The sequence below is a fragment of the Lemur catta genome, chromosome 3, assembly GCF_020740605.2.
Source record: "Lemur catta isolate mLemCat1 chromosome 3, mLemCat1.pri, whole genome shotgun sequence".
NCBI classification, from domain to species: domain Eukaryota; kingdom Metazoa; phylum Chordata; class Mammalia; order Primates; family Lemuridae; genus Lemur; species Lemur catta.
Window position 1 is genome coordinate 17,347,583 of NC_059130.1, and position 15,256 is coordinate 17,362,838.

Below are 15,256 nucleotides of genomic sequence, written 5' to 3' on the forward strand. Positions count from 1 at the left end.
CTGTTTTCTTCATCTTTGAACCTCAGTATCTAGCACAATTTCTACCTGACACAAAATTGTCATCATCATTATCGGCTACCCAACGTTAAGAAGCATCCATCCTCTGCCAGGCACTATGACAATAGTCTATATGTATCTTATGTAATCTTCACAACTACTTGGATGGGTAGATACAATCATCACCACTTTTCAATAAAGGATGCTGCGGCCCAGAGAGGTTGTCTAATTTGCCTGAGGTCACACAGCAGTATAGGACTCTGTTTTACCTTTCATCAACCAGACTCCAAAGCCCTTTGTGGAATGAAGGAAAGAACAAGAAACATCAACTCAACGTAAGTGATCGACTATAACAGGGCACCCTAGAGGCACCGCCACCTCTGGCCGCTCGAGACTTGGCACATTGTCTTCCAATCTAAGCACACCGGCCCCCTTCTGCCCCCTGCTCAGGCCCTGAGGCTCCGCCCGCGTCTCCGCTCGGCTCGCCAGCCACGCCCCCACCCTGGGGAGTTCGGTCGCTCTCGGCATCCGAGTTTTTCTAGGCTCCAGCCGCCCCGCGGACGGCCTCTCCCTGCCCAGCGACCTGCAGCCAGCCTCACTCCCCTGCCCCTCCCCTTCACCCTCCCTCTCTCTCCAAACTTCTTTTTTCCACCCTCTCTAAACTTCAGTCATTCTAGTGCCCGCCTCCTCCACTCCCACTAACCAATCGTTGGTCTTCATTCTCGTTAGGGATCCGCCCACTGCGCGCCGGGGGCCAATCCTCGGCGCGAGAGTCGAGTGCTGGGGATCGATCCCCAGCGCCGGTCCTGTGACGGCAGCGCGCCGGGCGCCGCGCGGCGGGAGGGGGCGGGGCTCTGGATGAGGGATGGGCGAGGGCGGGGGGAAGGGAAGAGGGAGGAGGAGGAGGTTGCGGCGGGTTTGAAAGCGGCAGTTTCCTGGCAGCTTGGGCAGGCGTTGGTCTCCGCGCTCCTGCTCCGCAGCCGCCACGATCGATCCTTCGACGGCTCTACGCGCGCTTCTGCGCGCCCCCGACGGATTTTTCCCGTTCCGGCTCTTCCCACTTTACCTCCCCGCCCCCCCCACCTCTGCCTTTCCCGCCGCTCAGGCGCGGAGCCCGGGGGCCAGTCGGTGGCAGTGACCCCGCCCGAAACCCCTTCTGGAACCGCCTGGGGACAATTCCCTTTTCCTTTCTTCAGCCTAACCCGCGGTGGCCCTCGCGGAGTCTGGTCAGCCCCGGGGAACGCAGCCGGGAGGAGTGTCCGAGGGGCGTCTCGGGCTTGGGGCGGCCGGGCCCCCAGCAGGCTGTGGTCGGGGGGGACGGAGCGGCGAGGCCCCCTGACCAGGCTGCGCGGGCCGCCCGGGGCCCCCGGGCTGAGACGGGGCCGGAGCGGCGCCCCGGCCGCCCGCGCGGGGTCTCCCCCATGGTGCAGCGGGGTTCGGGATGTCGAAGACGCTGAAGAAGAAGAAGCACTGGCTCAGCAAGGTGCAGGAGTGCGCGGTGTCCTGGGCCGGGCCCCCGGGCGACTTCGGCGCCGAGATCAGGGGCGGCGCGGAGCGCGGCGAGTTCCCCTACCTGGGGCGGCTCCGCGAGGAGCCCGGCGGGGGCACCTGCTGCGTCGTCTCGGGCAAGACGCCCAGCCCTGGGGATGTGCTGCTGGAGGTGAACGGGACGCCTGTCAGCGGGCTCACCAACCGGGACACCCTGGCTGTCATCCGCCACTTCCGCGAGCCCATCCGTCTCAAGACAGTGAAGCCAGGTACGCCGGCCCTGCCTTTCTGTCGCGGGGGTTGGGGTGAGGTCCGGGGTGGGCGTCCTGGGAGCGGCGGCACCTGCGCTCCGTTTCTCGCCGTGGATAATCGTAGACCTCAAGGGTGCGCCTGACTCCCTGGCGAGGGGGGAAGGGTGGCGGTGGTGATTCCCATTTTGCCGGTGGGAAAACTGAGCTCTGACTTGGCTGGGCTGCTCTGCAGGCTGTCGCAGAATTGCCACCAGAAGCTGGGTTTCCTAAATTTGTAGCTTTCGACTGCCACCGCAAACAAGAGTTTTTGACTAGGAAAAGCCAGCCCTTTCCTGCTCTCTTTTGTGCAAAAGGTCCTTGTAATTGTAGCATTTTCTTTGGAATGGTCTTATGCAGATTCTAACACGGAAAAAGGTTTTTACTATGAGGCACTTGGTGCCAAGGTTACTACCTGGTGTACCTGGGAGGGCTTAGCTGCTTCAGTGTTTCTTGCACACTAGCAGACATCTCCGAGCTGACAAGCCTAACTCTGTCAGTCTAAGTGGTTCAGGTGTCTGGGTACCGATGAAAGTACAATATGTGATGTGTGGCAGAGTGGTGTATTCTTGCAGGGAGCTGTTGAATAGTCTGGGTTTTGAAGGAAGACCTAGGTGCCTAGCTTACTAAAAGCTTTTGTAAAGCTTTTGATTTTATAGAATTTTATCGAAGTGGTAGATTAAAAGAGCCCCTGTCGCCCTGGTGTCTTGTTATGCTAGTAAAATCTGCTGCAAAGCATGTTATGTTTATGGCATACTTGCCAATTTCAAAGCATTGATCAGACAGCATACAGTGAGATCTGATAGTATGTAGTAGTCCTTATGAATCTGTTATCGACAACATTGTTGGCCATTTCAACATTGGTAGAATGTGGGTCTGTCTTCTGAGATGTTTGTAGGAGAGGGAATTATGATTGCGATTGCAATGTTAGAAGAAATCAAACTGTCTTTGCTGAATGTGCTCTACTGAATATATGGTGCATCAAAATACAAAGGGCTTAATTGTGACCTGAGCTAGGTATCAGTCCATTTCTTAGCTACAAAATGCTAGAAAATTCTGGACAAAAATGTTATGTATGTTATCTCCTTCACATTTTTTTTTTCTTTCTCAGCAGCTCACTTTGGAAATGTATCTTTAAGAGTCATTAAGCTTAATTGGAACCGATGGTTTGTGGTGCAATTTACGTGTATTGTGGATATATACACACACATACATGATCCTACAGTCTTAAATTAAGATTTTCTTCACATAGCCTATTCCATTATATTCATTTTATGGGTTTATGTGAGGTTTTCTTTCCATTGTTAATTTTTTAAAAAAGTTTGGCAGACTTTAAGCAGCTTTTTCTATATAGTTTTGAGAATTGTAAAATTCTTTCTTAACTCAAACTTTTAGAGCCATATGTGAAGGGTAGAGGAAAGGCTTTTGGTGCTGTAATTCAGGCAGTCAGGCACTGCAAGGCTATATAGGCAGCATTTACTAGTCTAGGTGCCATTTAGTTCAAATCCCATGAGTCAGTGAATAATGAGAACATCTGCATCATTGCCTTGTGTTTTGTTTTGATTAGTTGGGGGCATAGATGAGAGTATAACTTATTTTAAAAAATAATCTTAAAGTTGATATGTTGATTTAGAAGCTAGTGTATTCCAAATTATTGTGATTCTTTTAGAAGACTGGAGAGATGGCTCTTTAATTAACATTACTTTCATCTACATGTTTTACATTTTCTCTACCTTTATATCAAATTTATGAAAATAATTAAAGGTTTAGGGTGTGTTTAGTAATATTAATTGTATTGAATAAAAATCCTATGCCCCAGAGTGCAGTTGACATTTTTACAGTAATAAAATTTTATCCTCTTGACAGCCAGACACTGTCCCATTTTAAATATTTAGCCAAAATAAAGGGACTAACTTATATTAATGGCTGCAGAACATTTTGTGATGATTAATATTAAAGTTCTGAATATGACACTTATTTTTTAAGCATGCACTCTGCATCAGTCATTTCTAATGGATATCATTATGTCTATCAATAGTCTAAGCAGGTTGTAATTTAAAAATTTTAATCTCTTTTGAAAATAGTCTTCTGAATTTCTTAACCTCACATTAGATGTTATATTAAAGGGCTTTCTTCAATAAAACAACATAAATATTATCTCTAGAGGAGACAAAGATTCTGTACTGTTGTGATTCATTTTGAAAAGGATGAAAATACAGGAGTAAGGGAATTTAAAAAGAAACTTACCCTGCACATTGTTTTTTCCCCTTTCTATCTAAACTTTGTGAGAGAAATGGATTTTTCAACTTAATAAGGTACCGTATATTTAGCACTCTCTTGACTCGTAGCTTTTTATTAGACTATATTCATAGCATATCATTTAGAAACTAGCACAATGTAAGAGTAAAATGTAACCGTTTCTGTAAGATGTAATACTAATGGGGAATGATCTCATACTGTCTTCTGACAAAGTCTACGGTAGACTGTGGGATATGGCTGCTGCAGCCCTGATTCTTCCCAGCTTTCTCTTTTTTATCTAGTGGATGCTAAGGGGAGCCTACCCAAAGCCAGTACCATCAACCGGATGACTTAATGAAAGCTCTTTCTGGAAGTGACTGTCTTAAGCTTTGATTTTTTTATTTTGTTATACTCCTTAATAGATAATTGAAAGTAACTCTTTAATATATGGTTCGTAATCCAAGACTTTTCCTGAATGAATTAGGGAATTTCTTACTGTTTTAGTTTCAACGTAGTACTTAACATTCATTACTTTTCCTGCTTCTAGGAGAATCTTTAGTTTCAGCTATTCGCTGGCCCTAATAGTCATGTGTTTCTTGATTATGACTCTGTTGTTTATTTTTCTGCAAAGAGAAAAGTTGTCACTTGAATTTGAACTTTGTATTTTTCCAATAGTAAAAGGAAGTTGAACTTTGGACCTCTGGTGAAATTGTTTCATGATATAGTCCTGTGATCAGGATTAGCTTCTTTGGTTTTACTGCAGAGTATATTCTTAAACCATTTCTATTCTGATTAATGATGCAAGTAGTTAATTTTGTTCTAAAATTCCCCAAACTATGAATATGCAGAGTTTTATGGAGTATATAAATATTTACTTCTTCATACACCTTCAAGCGCATATTTCAGCAGTTGTAAATTACATGGATTTTATTCCAGAGGTTAAGTATTGTTAAAGTAAGTGCATAAAATCATTGTCTGTTGCCTTATTATGCATACATTACATTCAGCTACCCTAAGTCTAGTGCTGTATCCAGGGATGAAAATCACAGGGAACAATAATACAGTTTGTTTAAATAAAAACTAAGTTGCAACAGATCTTGTGTAATGTTAATTAAATGTATATATAAGTCTTCATCACTGACTCTTTGGGACATCCAATTTGTAAGGGAATTTTGTCAAAATGAGCTCATTCCTAGAAATACATTCCCCATTGTGAAGAAACATTCCTGGATGCTTTTAAATAAGAAATGTTTATGTTGTTCAGCTAATAAATAACTGTGCCTTTCTGCTTGTAACTCTTGGATCTTTTTGTTAGTTTTCTTGGTTTTAGTGAGTAATTCTGGATTTTTGGTGAGTTTTGTTTAGTTAGGTAATGTTTGAAGAAGGGAAGGGTAAGCGAATTTAATTACTAGCCTCCCAGGTTTGCAATATGGTAAATTCCTTGATACCTTTTTTTAAACAAAGGAATCTAGAGATTGGATGAGGCAGCCCCTTTGCTAGGGAAAGGAGCATCACATTTTGATAAACCTTAAATTTGAAACTTGTCTGCTTTTTCAAATTTTGGTAGCAATTTTTTTTGTTGTTCTAAAGGTCTTAAAACTTAAGAGTTCAGGTTTTGAATTATATTCATCGACACCTTCAATTCTTATGAGTAATGGGCTTACATCACAGCTGCACAACTCTGATTTATTTAGGTTTGATAACTCCTATTATATCAACCTCTTTGTACTTAAAATTTTTTTCTATCCCTCTCTTTGTAGGAGTACTGTGTCCAAATACCTCAGATATATATATAATTTTGTTCACTTTTCTAGTTTATAATTTTGGTTGCTTTGTTGATCCTGCCCTTACCCTGAGACTTTATTTTCCTAGGTTGAGGTATTTTTAAGAATTTCCTGCTACCTTAGTGGTACAAACATTTGTCCCTTTCAATTTTCAGTCATTTCTTATTTTATTCAGTTTATTGCTAAAACTGATTTTCATGGAACATAACTATGTGTTCCTAGGGAATATAAATTATTTTTCCCCTGATATCCTGGGATGTACTTTATAAAACTTCTTATTAGGAGGGACAAATTTTAGTGATTTTTTTTTTTTCTGATCTCTAATTTATGTAAATTGATGGTAAAACAAATCTAAATTTGTTTAACTATCTAACTTGTGAAGTCAGTGCCTAATCTTTTCAAGTGAATAGTTTCATGTAGAGTCTTTACTGTGCAACCCCCAAGAACATAGTAAATTTTGTGGGCACTTAGTGTTTTGGGAGTGTGTTGAAAGAGAATTTCATTTTTATGAACCATTTCATTATTATTTACCGATTTCAAACTCTTCCAATTTCAAAGTCAATTTCTGGTTGTTTGTAATTTGGCAAAGGATAAATGTTTTGGTATTAAAGGCTAGAACTTTGTCACTTTTCATCATTTTCATTTTCTGAAATTTTGAGAAGTTTTTTTGAAATACTACATTTTGGTAGAGAGAATGAGTCCCCTGAATTTAAAACTGTTGCCAAGGTTAAGATTTTCAGTGGCTTGGAGGCTGTCGTGAGAGACTTGTTTGTGGGGGAATAGAGGCAAACATTCATTGCTTTTCTTGCTAATTTTGCTAGCAAAATATCTTGCTAATATTTTGTGCTTCAAGAACAAATATTATTCAGAATGTTTTCCTAGAACAGGTGCTTATTTTACTTTATAAAGAGAAAATTAAAGTTCTGTTACTGGTACACATTCCTTCAAAGAATGTTTAGTGGTGCACCCACCATGTGCTAGCACTGGCGATATAAAAATAAGTCAGAAAAGGTATATCTTCAAGAAGCTCACAATTTAGTGGGAGCTTAATGACTCATTGTTAAGGAAAACCTGTAGTTAGAATTTTGCTCTCTTCACTTTTCTCCCAATATTTAAAACTCTTTATATCAGTTTTAGTATGAATTTTGGTAAAAACTAGACACAATTAAATGTCTGCATAGTGTGGTGTTCTAAAAAGTGGTTGTGGAGTTGCATTTTAGGGGTTCTCAAGTCATTACAAAAAGAGGGAAATCAAATATATTAATAAATAAAGCTATCTTTTTAAAAGCCCTTAAATTGCCCATGAAATACTATATTGTACCATTTTTAGGATAAGTTCTATATGCCACTTTTCCACTCATGTTGGAACCATGATTGAATACCAGATGAAGTAATTTGCTTGCTTTAAAGAGATATATTTTACCAAAAACCAAAAAACAAAACCCCACAAGCATATTTTTTAACTCTAACTAATCTAGGTACATATAGTGAATTTGTGTAAGTTGAATGTGCACATGAGGTGAAAGAAAGGTTTCTTTCTTTCTTTCTTTCTTTTTTAATGTCTTGTGGGGTCCTTGCCACTTGCCCTTATTTCTGGCTTGGCTGGTTGGAGAGGGAATTGTGGAGAATTTTGAACTTATACTGGCTTTGAAAGATGGACAGGTTTTGGTTGAATAGAATTAGGGTCTTTTCAAAAGTAGGTAAGAAGCAGAGGAGGACAAAAACACAGGATAAAAATGTTCAATACAGAAAAGTCTACAGTGTGGTCCATCTCAATAATTTTATGTGTACGTATATGTAAAAACTTTATTTTGTACAAATGCACAAAATCTACATTATAAAATACTTGGGAAATAGAGGGAAAATCATATTAATTATTTAAATGTGTAGGTAGTTCCATTATGGATTGTTTCCTGCAAGTTTTTTTTTTTTTTGAAATGTGTTTTCTCCTAAAAATACTACTATAAGGTACTTGATGCTATTTCTGCCTTCAGCCTTATTCAAGTCACAATGCAATACTATGAGTATTTTTATTTAACCCTTAATGTGGCTTAAGTATTACCAGCAGTTCTATTCTTTATGGTTAATAGCCCTATTTGGGTTGTTTTGGAAGCCTAGCCAATTTATGGGAAAATGTACAATTTGCTAGCCTAGGAAAAAGGGAACTGAAAAATATATTTTGACCTTAACTCTGCCTTCTCTTTTGTTATAGTCACAGTCACAGCTGATTGGCTTCCAGTGAAAAGGGTGGCATCATTATATCTCCATTTTCTCCCCAACCCTAGCAGTTTTATCCTGATGCAGCCACTCAGCTGCATTGCAGTGGTTCTGAGGAGCAATGCCCACCCCCCCATTTCAGTTATCCCAACATGGCCAGGGGAGCATGGACTACATTTTGAGAACCATAATTTGACTTGTGACATATCTAAATGCCTGAGAAAGGACAGACTGTACTTATAAATACTTTGTTTTATTAACACACTCTAGAGATACTGTTTTAGAGACTCAATAAGAGTTATAAAGAGTTAAACTTTTCTGCCATTTGGAGTTTAGGGTTTTAAAAAATATTATGGAATAGGAATTGGAAAGAAGTTTTGTTTCAATTTATTAATAATTAAGATCTATTCTATTAGAGGCTTCCCTTCCTATTGTCTGGGGTATGCAGTATGAACAGTAACTGATCTACTTAATTAAAAATTTCTAGTGTTTTAACCTCTTTGCTATTGCCATTTTTTTGCAGAGAATTTTAAACACATAGTTATTTTTTCTTGCTTCAGGGAATTTTGGGAGAGGCTAGCCTGTATCTCATTGCTGTTCTGATTGGGAATTACATATGGCTGTGAAAAATGAGATTTTACTACACATGATGACATTTAACAGAAATAGTTTTATGAAATGAAAATGCCCTACAAGGGAGGAAAAAAGTATTTATTAATAAATGCTTTATTTTCTGAACTTAATCAAATAGAATTAAGCTAAATTGGCTTTGTTTGTTCCTCCAATAAAATAACTTTAAAAAATTCACTTTAATGGTATAGTCCTGGAGCTATATTACTCTTTGAATATGGTTATCTAGTTTGCGACAAGTATCTTGTAATCTATAGGTTACATCTTAGCAGAAAAGAAAAAAAATTCACATGTTAGTTTTTATGTTTTAAAGAATTCTGTAGCAAGTGACAGAAACTCTACTGAGGTTAATTTAGATCCAGGCATTGATCTGTAACAGCTAACTTCATGTTCTCAAGTGATAGTCATCAGGACAATTACTTGGCTCTTTTCTTTTCCAGTTAGCTTCTCTCTCAGACTCTTTCAGTGTAGCAGGAAAGGTAGCTCTGCACCTTCAAATCTGAACCTTTAAGGGTCCTCCTTAAAGCATCTCATATTTTTTCTGGGGTCCAATAACACATCTCATGAAGGGACTTTGATTGGCCCTGTGTCCATCTCTTAGACCTGTTACTGTGGAGAGAGGGCAGTGGGGTACTGTGATTGGTCAGGGCTGGGGATATATCTACTCTTGGAGCTGAGTATGAATAACACAATATGATTAATAACTATAGCAGAACACCAGGAGATAAGGGAGGGGCAGTTCCTCAAAGGGTGGGATGCTCAGGAGCCAGAACTACAGAAAATAGCCTCGTTTAAAACATTTTATCTTTCCTACTTTGAAGCCTACAGCAATACACAGTTGTCATAAAACTATTATTTTTGAAAAAAACAGATATTGGCTGTAAACCCAAACTGATTTGATTTCTAGGCACTGCTTTTACTCTGATATTTTGCCCAAATATTGTCATGGTGTTTTTTAATCCAGAAATTGCTTTTATCTAAAAGTTGTTTCTTTAAAAAATTGAAATGCTGATCCTTTAATGTGCACAAGGTAAAGTACTATTTGCAATTTGTCTTTAACTTTCTTTGATTTTTTTAAACATCAAATAAGATTCTCTTTTTTTTTTTTTTTTTGAGGCAGAGTGTCACTTTGTTGCCCGGGCTAGAGTGAGTGCCGTGGCATCAGCCTAGCTCACAGCAACCTCAAACTCCTGGGCTTAAGCGATCCTACTGCCTCAGCCTCCCTAGTAGCTGGGACTACAGGCATGAGCCACCATGCCCGGCTAATTTTTTTGTATATATATTTTTTAGTTGGCCAGATAATTTCTTTCTATTTTTAGTAGAGACGGGGTCTCACTCTTGCTCAGGCTGGTCTCGAACTCCTGACCTCGAGCGATCCACCCGCCTCGGCCTCCCAGAGCTAGGATTACAGGCGTGAGCCACCGCGCCCGGCCAAATAAGATTCTCTAAATCAATGCTGCTTGTTCTTAGGTAGATGGAATACTTTGGAGGATCATTTAATTATCTTTGGCATTGAGAAAATGATTATTAGTCTACATAAACAATGAAGTGTTTAAAACTTAATTATATTCTACCATTTTGAAAATGAAATTCTAAACTAATTGCTTTCCAAGGTGTTTTGCTCTTAAACAATGGTCTTTTAAAACATAAATTAAGACAGTATCGTTATTGCATTATATCTAAGGCCTCCTTAATAATACCTTTTAACCATGATTTCATGGAAGTGACGCATAAAGAAATGACTTCACTGACTCTTAACTTTGAAACACTACTTCAGTGTGGTATAACGTGGTGCCTGTTTAATCACCAAAAAAGTTGTTCAACAGATATTACAGAATAAAACCTGATCCCCTTTATAAAGTTTTTTCCTGCCCCGCCTGGAGTAGGGGTTGAGAGTTGAAAGAGAAGGAAGGGTGCTCTGAGTATCGTTTCATACCTTTTATATTCTAATTACTATATCAATGTCTTTAGCTTTGGTGCCATAAAAACAATAATTTTAATATTAACCTTCAGTTTATATATGGCATGCACAGTGGGAGTTTTGACAAGTGTCATCTGGTAGCTGGACCTTTAGTAAATATTAAATGTTGGTAGGTTATTGGTAAGTACATAGAAATGAACACCCATGGAATTGGGTGTGATTTGCCAGGAAGAATCATAGCAGGGACTTCGTGTTTTTACATTAGTTTATGTCCCCTTTGGATGTCTTTAGACCATATTTATTGCTTCTATTGCAAAAGCCTGTAATGACTAGAGTTCTCCAATATTAATTCCATATATTGGTTAATGAAGCCATGAAATCTATTTAATATAGTCTTCTGTACTTCTCTTCACAGAACTATGTCTTAACCCATCTTGGTAACTTTTAGCAGAACAGTTTGTCAAAATATTATTAATTTTAGCTAAAGATTCTATTCACTAATTTCAGTGTTTGATTTAAGTTACAATGCACATGCTAATGAAATTTTAATTTCCTTTGAATAGAGTTAGATTTGCTAACTAGGCTGTCTCATAATAATGTTGATGAGTGAAATGACACTTCACCGTCGCTTTGGTGGTAACCCCAATTTCAACCTTGCTCTATGTCTAATAAGCATATTCTGACTTGGGGACTTATCATGATATACTAGCTGTCACTTAGAGTAACAACCATGTGTCAGGTCATTATACACCCATCTCATTTGGTTTATATGGATGTATATGTTGGCATCCATGTTTTCTTGTAAAGAAATTTATATATTGTTATTCTCCATGAGTCAGGTATTATCATCTCCCATGAGAAAACTGAAGTTCAGAGAGCCAAACACGCTGGAGTTCTCCTGGACTCACAGGGGGGACTATGAACTAAGTGTTGAGTCTTTCTTCACTTTCTGGATAGAATATTAGTTTATGTCTGAAAAGTCTCTGTTTTACTTCATTCTCTAGTCAAAGGAAAAACCCCACAATTCAGAATTGTTTGAGGGGGTATTAAATGCAGTAAAACATTGGGCAAGTACTTACAATAAAAGCTTCATTGCTTGCTTCTGTTTCTAAACAAAGTTTGTAGCAGCGCATTTTAATCTGGATAGCTAAACTGCATGAGAAAGTAGTTATTCCTGAGAATTAGTAATCAAACTGAAAGTTAATATTAATTCTTGCTACATTTCTAAGAGAATGTTTTGAGTTGTTATGTATTAAAGCCTGGATAAATATTTTTGGATAAATATGCTTGGGAAAATTGTATATTTGATACTGGAAATAATACTTTGTTCTTGAGTTTCTTGTCCACTCGTGCTATAATTCATCAGGAAGGCATTTAGCACATTTATCTTGAGACAGGTAGCCTAGAAAATGTTTTGGTGAATGTAGGAATGAATATATTTTGGAATTAGGGATCTTTTATAAGTATACAGATTCTTTTCAAAGTGTACTTTGCTTAAATAAAATTTAGCCAAGCTAGACAGAAGAATAACTCAAGTAGACCTTTTTTTCTTTCAGGTTTCAAGTACTATACACTAAGATGGATCTTTTGAAGAGGCAGTAAAAGCAGGTTGTGGAGTGTTGGCACCTCTTATTCTTTAAGTATTTGTGCTGTTATGTTTTCTATTTTGGCTTAAAGTCAGTCACTCAACCGGAAGGAGCCATAGCAATCTAATCGTAGTCTATAGGTAAATAAGTTGAGGTTTAGCAATGGCAGAAGTCATAGCATGAACCTGTTTTTGGTTCCTTTTATTGTTTTGGCTTCTAGCATAGGAATTTATGTAGAAAACTGGTGAAAAAAGAATTTGTTAAACATGCTGTTTCTTTATGAGATCTGCATTCTTTTGGAGTTAAGTGTAGTGTGCTAGACTCAGTTGTTAGGCCATCAGTGTGATTCACGACAGTGCAAACCCAGAACTTGGAGCATAAGAAAGAATTTTAATTATTATATGACACAGATTTTCAGGGCATTTTTCACCTTACATAATGGTGTAGCTTATGATTAAGATTTAAATAGTTATAAAATTGTTAGTTGATATAAGAGCTGAATATTTAAGTATTTATTCTTAGTTGTTTTGGCTTTGAAAAATTATTTTTCCTATCAAAGAGATTTTTCTCAATGCTTTCAGTAAAATCCTTATGAATAGTTGCTGCTTTACAGTGGCCTGCTAATGCTGTTTCTTGCCCCTTTCTGTGGGGGTGATGCTACAAGTCTGACTTAGAATCAGCTATATATTTATCCGCCCCCCCCCCATGACTGACTAGGGGATGCAACAGGGAAGATAAATTTTGGGGCCAGGGGACACTCAGGGATGTGGTAGATGAACCTTCAAGGGTACCTTTGGCTCAGAGTCCTCAAGCTTGTTTGGCTATAATGAATGTTGACATAACTGGAAGAAGAGATTGTGTTCCTGCTGGGTGCTGGATGGGTGGATGTCTCAGGCTGTATAGCTGGCTGCAGCAGAGGACAAGGCACTCTTTATGGGACAAAACTGAAGAAAGGGGATTGAGGCGGCAATTTCTGGGGAGATTGTGTATTCATTAGGTAAGACTAATGGGAATGATTGGATCTTGCTTGGGCTCTTTGTAGGTCTGTGAAAGTACAGCATGAGTGTAGATATGAAAAACTCTTTATACAATCAATCTACCACATACTCCTTTCCAGTATTATTAGTTAGGGTTCAGTACAGGAAAAAGAAAGAGTTATAATGCAGGAATTAGTTGCTTAGGGAATCTTTGAAAGGGCTGGGGGGCTGGGGTTTGGGCTGGGGTTTAGGCTGGGCCTCTGAGAATGATCTCCAGGACACCTTGGAGCAACCCCCATGGGAGCTGCCACCTCTGCCACCATCTGGAAAGTCACAGTCAGGAGGTTGCCACTAAAACAGTGGCAAGAAAATACCACTGTAGCAGTCACAAAGGGGATCACAACAGTCACTGCTATTGCCATCATAATTCCTTGAAGTCTAAAATGCAGCGTCTAGTTATTGCTGTGACAACTTCTTGATGCCTATGAACTAGTGACTAGATGCTGTTATGTTATGCTGAACCTGGCCTCTGCTGCCTCTGCCGCCTCTGCCAACTGTCTGTAAAATAATTAGGAAACAATCAGTTTTGAGTATTCATTACCTTCGTTTTTAATATAATTTAATTATAATTTTATGCAACTCAGTTCTTAATAATGGCTGTGTTTGACTCTCAAAATGCCTAAAAATTTAATAATTGGCCTTGTGAAAGAGCATAGCCAACTCCCGTACATAACTATAAAACCTCCTAGCTGAACCTTCTACCTCTAATTGGAAATTCTCTCTTTTTTGTCTTAGTTCAGAGCTGTAGACTGGACACTGACATGTTCATGACCTTGTTTACTACCTGAAAGCAGCTAACAGCTACGGACTGATGGGGCTTTGCTTCATTTCTGCCTTCCATATCTTGTGTCCTGCATCTTAATGGCGAAATCAAATTTGCATCCAGAATACTAGCTGTAAAGGAGTCTGGAAAATAAAGTTTTCAGTTTTATAATGTCTGCATTTCAGGAAGGCATACTATAAAGAAGTGGATGTGAGTGATAGCTGATCCTTTTCCACACACTCATCTTCTTAAACATAGTATTTTAATTACAGTTTAGCTCATTCTTGATGACTCATTATCATTTCTGTGAGCTTCTCTTTTTGAAATGGCCTGTAGTTGGAATGATCATAGGGCCACTAGATTTTTAACATCTGCAGTGACCTTTTGTACCAGGTTAGTTTGTGTCTGCTCTGGCTTCCATATCTGCTGCTGAGACATCTGTGTTTTATATCATTTGATCTCAACCTCCCCTGCAAGCCACAGGCATTCAGGGCAGGGAGGGCACCTCAACCAAAGCAACCAATTTATAGGCTGGTCAGGAACCTGTGATTTCCGTGGCTTAAAAAGATGAGTGGAGCTTATTGTCTTTTGAGCTAAGACAAAAAGGAGAGAATTTCCAATTAGGGGTAGGAGCTTCGCCTGAGAGGTTTTGCAGTGATGCAGTGGAGTTGGCTGTACTTTCATGAGACTGAGTGTTAAATTTTCAGGCATTTAGTGAGTCAGTTGTCAAACAGCCATTTTTAAGAATTAAGTTGCATGAAATTATAATTAAAAACAAAGGTAATAAATACTCAAAACTAATCATTTCCTAGTTATTTTCCCACATTATACTATTAATACTATCTATGCTCTTGAATTTCTTTATATCTATTATATCTTTATGGTAGAAATACTATGTAATGGTTTGCTACTGTATTTATCTTCCCAGGGCCATTTGCACTGTTGTCACAGTTGACTGTGGTGGGAGTTGTTAGCATTTATTTACCAAACACACTACTGATTGTGGGGGTAGGGAGGGAGAGTCAAGGTTGGAAAGACCATGATAAACCATGTACAAACTAAAATTATGGGAGAAGAAACTATGAGTAAGCAGAAAAAGCTGATGCATGATGTAGAACTGAGTGGTGTTAATAGCAGAGCACTGGAGGGAAGGGCCACAAACGCCTCTTCCCAAGGTCCAGAATCATTCTAGAATCATCCTACAGCCCTAGTCTCTGTGAGATTCAGCCCTATTTTATTAGTTCTAGATATTATATGAAATTGTGAATTTCTGTGTATTACCAACCTTAATAGAGCACTCTGGAATTT

General features: G+C 39.2%; 1 protein-coding gene across 3 annotated transcripts in view; it reads left to right on the forward strand.

Moving 5' to 3' along the window:
• Positions 1 to 876: 876 nt before the first annotated feature.
• The window catches only part of MAGI3 (membrane associated guanylate kinase, WW and PDZ domain containing 3), a 228,165-nt gene continuing 213,785 nt past the window's right edge, over positions 877 to 15,256 (forward strand). For all 3 annotated transcript variants that reach the window (XM_045546841.1, XM_045546840.1, XM_045546842.1), the window contains exon 1: positions 877 to 1,754. In XM_045546841.1, the coding sequence (XP_045402797.1) occupies positions 1,439 to 1,754 (316 nt within the window). In that variant the 5' untranslated portion in view covers positions 877 to 1,438. The remainder of the gene's footprint in view (positions 1,755 to 15,256) is intronic.